Raw genomic sequence first — 9497 nt, forward strand, 5'->3', positions numbered from 1 at the left:
AAAATAAGAATGGTCGGTAGATATTATTAATAGTAAAACTCACGCTAACGTGGAGGCAAAAATCGCGTCGGGAAAGGAGTGGACCCAGTTTCCACCTTTATTATTTTTCAGTTTGGTTGAGGTTGAAGTAAGCTACTTGGAATCCCACTACAGAAAATGATCAAGATCGCCATGATCAAAAGCTTGATCTTTTGAGAGAGGTTAGGTTGACGGAGACACCCAATGCGGACGTCCCAATCTCGATCTCGAAAGAATCGTACCTGCGAAACAGCTCCACCACGAGAAGCCGAGATACCAGAACCACGAAGTCTTTCCCCGCACACTGCTTATTCCCGACCGTCGGCGTCTCGGTTTCCGGTCCGTTTGACCACAACACGTGCTTTAGCAACTTCTCACCCTCTCCGACGAACCTATCCGGCACGAACTCTTCGGGTCTGTCGAAAATTTTCGGATCCTTTGTTGCGAATGGCTGATACCCGAATATCATTTCGCCTTCCTTGACTCGGAAAGCAGCTTCGTGGCTCTCGATGATGAGGTCACGCTTTGCCCTTCCGTATTGTAACGGCACCGGCGGTTCTATCCGGAGAGATTCGTACACGACGGATTTCATTAGCGGCATCTGTTCCATGGCGGCCATCGTGACTCTTCCGCCGTTGGATTTGATGGCTGATCTGATCTCTTGCGCCAACTGGGTGTGTAGTTCGCTCCCGGTTCTACCGATCAACTTTATCATGTTGGTGAAGAAGAACTTCATGCCTCCGAAGGTGTTAAAGCACGTAGCGAACAGCAAATTATGGCATGCTTCGTCTCTCGAGATGCCCAATCTTTCGGCCTCGTCAAGCACGGGCCCGGAAGACTCGTAGAAGAAGTCGTAGAGCCTCCGGTAATCGGATTTGACCAGAAATGGAGGGAGAGGGAAGGTGTGGATGAGGAATTCTTCAAGATACTTTGGGAGGCCTAGAGTGAGCAGAGGGCTGAGCTGGAACAGGATCCATTTCAGGATCAGCTTCGGACCATCAATTCCGAGCTTGGTGTCGGCCGGGTTCGTGCCATACAGAGCACGAGAAAGGAAGTTAAATGCCGCTTGGTCACTGGCATCCCCGAAAGTGGCTTTGCCTTTGGTCGCGAGTTCCTGCTCGAAGCCATTGAAGAGCTCCGTGTAGCTGGAATGAAACTCGGGTATGACGTGATCGCGACGGAACTCGAGGAGGAAGAAGATGAGGCGCTTGAGCTTATCGTGGCGCGTCTCAGACGGGTCGAGATAGGAGAGAACCCGGTAACCACCGGTGAGTTCGGTGGAGGGCATGTAAGTTCCAGTGAAAAGGTTTTTCTTAGTTACCTTCGTGACGTCGAACAGCACCGGAAAGCTCTTGCCGTCTAGCAGAACGACGACGCGAGGGTCGGAAGCTATGAAAGGACCGGGTGGCATGTTGGCTCTGAACACCGTCGACCGGTACTTCTGGACACGTGACTTAAAGAATTCCTCACGACCTTCGTTATAAAAGTAGTCGAGTCGATCCTTTAAAGGGCCGATAAAAGGGACGCCATAGCTTCCGGGGATTTTCAGGATCGGAAGCTCTTTGGGTCCAGGAGACTCGATCGTCTCCGGTGGAACCTGTACGTATGGGTTTTCCGACAACGAGGAAGCGATCGGAGGGAAGATACCTCGACGCGCGGAGGGCTTCGAAGATCTTCTGGGTGACTGAAATTTTGGTTGAAGAGAAGGAAAAGCTAGAGAGTAAGCCATTGTCGTCGATCTGGGTGAAGCTTTTGGCTATTAAAAAAAGATAGTACTAATTTAAAGGTGGTTGGTAAGGGTTGCTGTAAGCCAGTAGGCGTGTTTGAACACGTGATTGGAAATGGAAGTACTGTGTGGAGAAAATTAATATTCTAAGGATGGATTTAATGGCAAGCGATTGACTGAGGTTGTGTTTGGATGTTGAAGTGAGTTGAGTTGAGATGATAAAATATTGTTAGAATATTATTTTTTAATATTATTATTATTTTAGAATTTGAAAAAGTTGAATTGTTTATTATATTTTGTATTGAGATTTGAAAAAGTTATAATGATGAATTGAGATGAGTTTGCCAAACTCACCCTGAATCTAAGGTCTCGTTTATTTTTAGAGTTTATATAAGAAGAAATGAGATTGAAATTAAAAAATTAAATAAAATATTATTAAAATATATTTTTTAATATTATTTTTTATTTTAAGATTTAAAAAAATTAAATTATTTATTTTATTTTGTATTAAAAATTAAAAAAATTATAATAATTAGATAAGATGAGATGATATGTTTTTTCAAAATAAATGAGGCCTAAGACTCTCTCTATATATATATAGTAATTTGAGAATATATATTTATTGATAGATTTTATAAAAATAAATTTATAAATTATCGTAATTTTATATAATATATTAAATTTATTTATAATAAAAATAATTTTATAATTGAATATGTCAAACTATGTCAACTTATGATTTTATTTTTATAAAAATATCATAAGTAAAATATTTTTCTAAAACTTTGTATAAGATATTTGTAAATTTTGTATAAAGGTTTCAATTTTTTCATAACTATATCAATTAAAATAAAGTTGAAAAATAGTTATTAGCATATTATTACGGTTTAAGAATATATAAGCCCGGAGCAACGATGATGGGTCCTTTCTCTAAAAATACAAAGAGTATAGTCTCTAAGACAGTTGTTTGTAGAGGATTAAGGAAACGTTTGGATTCGAAGATGATTTGAGATGACTTGAAATGAATTGAGATGAGTTGAGATGGATTGTGAATAGTAATGAGATGAGTTGTGAATAGTAGTGAGATTTGTGAGTTAAAGTTGCTGAATAGTAATGAATAGTAGTGAGATGAGTTGAGATGAGCTGAATAGGTATAGATACTAGAGTATAGATACTAGTGAGATGAGTTGAGATGAGTTGAACAAAATGTACCTAGTTATTTTGAATAGGTATAGATACTAGAGTATGTATCATTGCATATAATATTGTGATTTATCATATAATATATTAGTTATTGTCAATAACATATTAGTTAATATTTAATAGTATATTTAACATTTTAGATGATGATTACATAATTAAGTTATATAAATACTATATAAAAAATTATTAAAAAAAATACCATATGTAATTTAGTTGGTCTGGTTTGGTTGAGGGTGAAAAAATCATATACTACAACAAGAAAGGAATTCCAACGAGGTGTGATATGACTTAGACAAAGAAGGAAATGATACTTAAAAGGCAACATTTACTAAAGAGATGATTTCAAATGTTCCCACGATCTCTGGAAAAGAAAATGAGTCAACTATTTCTTATGGAAGTCCTATTAATGGGGGAAATCATGGGTGGATGGATCTGGATTAGATCAACAAAATCTCAGCAGGAGTGGGGCTCTCAAATCAAACTTTTCCAACTAGTTCTAAAAATATCATGGGACAACCAAAAAATATCTCTAGCTGGAAGATGAGAGAGCAAGAGAAGGAGATAAAGCTAGAAAATCTAGTTCGGAGTCCTCCATGTTGTTGGATAGGGGTTCTTCTAAATTTGAGAATGAGGCACTCAATAGTTTTTTAATTAAAAAGCCCAAAAATGACCCTCCTACAAGGGCTTAACGGCAGGATGAGTTGGCAAAGGCTGCTCAGCAGCCTTGCTAGCAAAAAGAACTTACTAAGCTGGAATTTCAGATGGCTTGAGAACCTTCGGAGAGTTCGAGAACTTCATCATCTGGTGAAGGAAAAGCGCCCAATCTTGGTCTTTCTAATAGAGACCAAATGTAATAGAGAGAAGGTAAAGAAAATTCGGAATCAATTGGGCTTCGATCATGATTTTTTGGTTGATAATAAAGGATGGAGTGGTGGCATTGCTTTCATGTGGAAGAAAGAGTTAAAAGCTGAACTTAATTCTTTCACTCAAAGACATTATTGTGCAGATGACGTCTCCCATCAATAACCAGAGCTGGGTTTTGACAGGTTTCTATGGTAATCCTATAGTTGCAAGAAGAGAACTGACAGTTGCTTAGACTCCTTAGGCCAAATCCTCCTATGTCGTGGCTGTTCATAGGGGATTTTAATGAAATTATTGAACAATGAGAGAAGTTTGGTGCAGCTGAATGATTCTATAGACAAATGGAGAACTTTAGAGAAGCAATTGAAGATTGTTGCTTAAGCGACATGGGTTTTAAAGGCCATAAACTCACATGGTGCAATAGCAGAGAAGGCAGTGGATACACAAAGGAACACCTAGACAGAGCCATAGGAAACAACAAGTGGCACACTTTTTTCTCTAATAGATGTTAATGTTCTTGCAGCACAAAGCTCTGACCACTGCCCTTTACTAATTTCCAGCTACAATCATCATGAGGAAATTATGTCACGGGGAAAATTCTTCAGATATGAAACTAGCTGGACAAAGAGGGAAGATTGTCATGATGCAATAAAACAAGCATGGGGATCCTCCTCCCTTCACTATATCAGAGTTAAGGAAACCAAAGAAGGTTTGGGCCGATGTAGACATAGCCTAATTTTATGGAGTAAGACAGTGCTTGGAAAACAAAGGATCATTATTAATCAAAAGCTGGCTAGATTAAATTGTTGCAACATTCATACAATGAAGGTTCTCTTAGGAGTATAAAGGAGTTGCAAAATAAATTTGATTCCTTGCTTGAGGAAGAAGATGTCAAATGGCGCCAAAAAGCAAAATAAAGGTGGCTACAAGAAGGCGACATGAACATAGTACTTTCATATGAGTGCCAACTAGCGAAAGCAGACTAATGCCATTCACAGAATTTCAAATGGGAAGGGATGCACTTCTACAAGACTAGAGGAAATCAATTGCATGTTCTAATCCTTCTTTCAAGAGATGTTCTCATCCTCTCAACCATCTGGTATAATAGAAGCCTTATCATCTGTAGAACCTAGTATCACTAATGAGATTAATCTAATTCTGACAAAGTAGTTCACAATGAAAGAAACTGAAAAAGGCCATTTTTTAGATGAACCCTCTAAGCTCGCTAGGCCTTGATGACTTTCCAGCAGACTTTTACCAAGAACACTAGAGTATAGTGGGACAATATATTAGTGAAGTAATTCAAGAAATTTTAAACACATACAGGTGGATTGAAGGACTAAATGAGACTTTCATTCCACTGATTCCCAAGAAGAAAGCCCCAATTTCAGTGTCAAATTTTCGACACTTAAGTCTTGCAATGTTCTCTATAAGATAATTGCCAAAGTCTTGGCAAATAGACTAACACTTATTCTCCCTAAGTCTCAACTATCCAAAGTGCTTTTTGTGCCAGGTAGGTTAATCTCGGATAATATCATTATTGCTTATGAAAGAATGCACACAATGCAATACAAAATGAGAGGCAAAAAGTCTGGTTTTGTGGCTCTTAAACTTGATATGATCAAGGCTTATGATAGAGTTGAATGAGAATTTCTGAAAATTGTAATATACAAGATGGGGTTTGATAGTAGATGGATTGATCTTATAATGAAATATGTGATTGTCTCTTATTCCATTCTTATAAATGGTATCCTTAAAAAAGGTTTGAAACCCTCAAGAGAAATTAGACAGGGTGATCCACATTACTAGGGGTGCTACCCGCATGGTGTGGGGGGGGGGGGGCACCCCTTCCCCGCCCCACGCCATGCAGGTGGAGGGGTTTCATACCCCGCACCCCGCCCCGCCCTGCCCCCTGCTCAACCTATTGTCAAAATTTTTTTAGTCTAAAAATATTTTTTAGACTCAAATTATAATATAAATTAAAGTATAAATTGAAATTTATACATTAAAAAAAATACTAACTCATTAGAGTTATATTTTGGATTGTCTTGGCCTGCTAGGCCAACTATTATATAGGAGGCCAATGTAATACAATACTGATAGTTAAGCAATGTAAGACTTACTGTTAAGTCCCACATTGCTTAATTATCACTATTGTATTGCATTGACCTCCTATATAATAGTTGGCCTAGCAGGCCAATGCAATCCATTAACTTGAAGTTGAATTCAAGTTTTTAACAAATTGTATATATTTATATTTATATACAATATATTTATATGAATTACTTATATAAATACTAAAATTTATAAATTTTTACATTAAAAATGGGAGGAGTGCGGAGCGGGAGTGGGGGCGGGGCCTCGCTAGGGTCAATCTGCCCCTCGCCCCCGCATGGGGTATTCCATGTGGGGCAGGGTACAGGGGGCAGGGCCCCGCTGCCCACCCCTACACATCACCGTATCTATTCATTCTCTGCTCTGAAGTTCTAAGCTCCAAATAATGCTGATGCTCAAGGCTACATCATAGGAATCCCTCTTTCTCGAGGTACTTTACATTAAATCATTTATTTTTTTACAAATACTAGACTTTTGTTTTATAAAGCTAATTCTTTGGAGTGGAGCAGAGTAATTAAGTTGTTAGGAATCTATGAGAAGATATCAGGTCAAAGGCTAAACAAGGATAAGACCTGAATCTTTTTCAACAGCAATACCAAGCAAGAAGTCAAAGATCATCATATGCTTATAAAAAGTATCTGGAGCTACTACCCTTGTAGGCAAATCTTGATCAAAGGCTTTCAAGAACATATAGGATAATGTCAATAGCAAAATTAGTAACTGGAAGGTAAAGTTCCTATCCCAAGCTGACAAGGAAATTCTTTTCAAGTCCGTGATATAGGTCATACCAACTTACGACATGGGTGTGTTCAAGATGCCAAAGAATTTATTGAAGACAATTAATAGAATTATGCATAAATTTGACAGGGTCTAATAGAAGACAAAGATAAGATGCACTTGCTAAGTTTGAAACAAATGGGTAAGGCAAAGAATGTAGGCAGTCTTTGTTTCAGACATCTCGAAAATTGTAATCTTTCAATGCTAGCAAAGTAGGGTAGGAGACTAGCATAGAACTCACAATTCTTAGCAGAAAAGGTGCTAAAATGGAGAAGCCTATTGGCAGCAAACCATCCTATATATGGAGAAGCCTACTGGCAGCAAGATATCTCATTGAAGAAGGTTTGATATAGAGAATGGGAATGGAGATTTAGTTAAGATTTAGAAAGACAAATGGATATTGCAACCAGTATCATTCATAATACAATCATCTGTGGGAGAATTACATGAGCGAGCTTGGAGTTGATTGATTGTGTGACACTAAGTAGTGGAACATTCCTTTGCTAAAAGCAATTTTCCCAACTATTGAGATTGAGGAAATTTTTAGAATTCTAATTAGTCCGTGTAATAGTTCTAATAGATTAATATGGAGATATACAGTAGATGAAAAATTCTCAATAAGAAGTGAATACCACCTATAGGGAGAGATAAAAGAAAGAGGCTAGTGGCGATCATCGAGCACCAATCACAAGAGTATGATCTGGTAAAAATTATAAAGACTTAGGGTTGTACATGGAGTTAAAAGTATTTTGTGAAGAGCATTCCATGCGGCTTTTCCAACGAAGTTAAATCTTTTCAAGAGAAAGGTGGTTCACAACCCAAATTGCCCCATCTCTCTTAACAAAACTAAACATGTTGAGCATGCCATTTGGAGTTGCAGGCCATAACAAGATGTATGGGGCCTATGTTCACAAAGAACTAAAAAATGCATACTTGAAGAGAATATTTTCATAGAGGTGTTAAACAACTTTTTCATTTACATGATAGATGAGGAACTTGAAGAATTTGCAGTTGTAGCTTAGAAGATTTGGAAGAGGAATTCATTTGTTTTTTAGGCAGGGTTCTTGCATCCTTGTACCCTAGTGAACCAATTCAAACAGGCCCTTGATGACTTAGAAGTATGGTTCAAAAGAATTATAATTGTGCACTCAAGATCACCAACCCCGTACAAGAATGGATAGCTCCTCCAAAGGATTTTCAAAAAATAAATCGAGATGCAGTAGGTGACAAAATTCACTACAAAGTTAGAATTGGAGTGATAGTATGTGATTGGAAAAGAAAAGTTCTAGCAACTCTAAGAGCAAATTGGGATTTCTTCCTAGATGCTCTACTAGCAAAAAAATTATTGATGCACTTCAAGCTTCAATCATTTGCACTGAGTTGGGATTGAAGCAGATCATATTAGAAGGTGATGTTATGATAATGGTTAATTCTCTCAAGAGCACTGAGGTGCAGTGGAGCAGTGCAGAGATGATCATTGATGATATTAAAAAGACACTAGTAAAAATTGATCAATGGTCTATTCAAAATGTTCCAAGGATTGTCAATAAAGTAGCTCAAGCTTTAGCAAAAAGTGCTTTACGAATATACAAGGATATAGTCCAGAGATAGAAAAATACCCACCATGTATTCCTTCTTTATTCTAGGGAGCTTTTAATAAAAGCAGTTCTTTTTATTAAAAAAAATATATATCTATAAGCCTGCACGAATAGAAAAAAAGAAAGGAATTATACCTAACATATCATTTGACATAAATAATGTGAAGATATTAATACATAAAAGGGCATGTTTGGTTTTGGAACTTTTGAAAAGTTCTTGGAATTTTTTTAAAAATATTTTTGGATGTCTCTATTATTTGGTTTTGTTAAGGTAAACAAAAAACATTTAATAATTTTTTAAAAATATGTTCTGTATTGTGATTGGTAAAATTGGATGACTAAAATCTAAAAGTTATTCGAATATAATTTTTTAAGAATATTTTTTAGTGTTATTGATTTTGTGAAAATTGTTTTGTTTTTATGTTTTCACATTTCGCTAAAATTTAAGTATAGAATTAGATGAAAATTTAAAACACAATATTTTTCGCAGATCAAAAGATGTTTAGGATAGATTTGGATTCAAAACTCATCTCATCTCATTATTACAATTTTTTCAAATTTCTATATAAAATATAATAAATAATTTAATTTTTTTAAATCTCAAAATAATTTTTTTAAATTCTCACATTAAATATAATAAATAATTTAATTTTTATTCTATTATTCATAAATTATCTCAATTAATCTTAATCCATCTCTAAATCTAAACCACTCAAAATATCTCGACACATAAAAGGTGAATCTAAAAGTAAAAAATGTGGAATTGACTAAATCAAACGTAAGTTAAGTATCATAAAAGCTTAAATGTATTTTATTAATACGAATTGTTGAGGTGGATTGACAGTTCACGCATAGAAAGACTCACCAACTCTATTAAATTATTAAATAAATATAAGGATCATACCACATGCATAAAAATAATAATATTTTACAGATTTTTAATCAATTATTTTAAAAATTTAAAACCCATTTAAAATATTTTAGTATATTATAAACTTTGACAGGAAAGAGATTTTGACAGCCATAGACTTTGTAAGATGACGCCGTCAACTAAAGTGTAATAGGGAGTGGATAGGGACACAAATTAATGATAACTATGTAAAAATAATATCCCATTCATTCCTTGCAAATACCAAAACAAGGTTGGATGTGTGGACTTTTTGCAATTTTGGCCATTTATTATTCAGCAAATGGCTCAA

At 36.0% G+C, this 9497-nt stretch overlaps 1 protein-coding gene across 1 annotated transcript; it reads right to left on the reverse strand.

Moving 5' to 3' along the window:
• Window positions 1-1936, reverse strand: LOC108991741 (allene oxide synthase 1, chloroplastic-like). Its single transcript, XM_018966123.2, has one exon. It carries the CDS (start codon window positions 1745-1747, stop codon window positions 176-178), a length of 1572 nt encoding a protein of 523 aa, XP_018821668.1. The 5' UTR covers window positions 1748-1936; the 3' UTR covers window positions 1-175.
• Window positions 1937-9497: the final 7561 nt, after the last annotated feature.

Source organism: Juglans regia, chromosome 15, assembly GCF_001411555.2.
Source record: "Juglans regia cultivar Chandler chromosome 15, Walnut 2.0, whole genome shotgun sequence".
NCBI lineage: Eukaryota > Viridiplantae > Streptophyta > Magnoliopsida > Fagales > Juglandaceae > Juglans > Juglans regia.

Excerpts from the sequence above, each read along its gene's own strand:
- LOC108991741 (XM_018966123.2), bottom strand. The coding sequence starts at position 1,747 with ATGGCTTACTCTCTAGCTTTTCCTTCTCTTCAACCAAAATTTCAGTCA.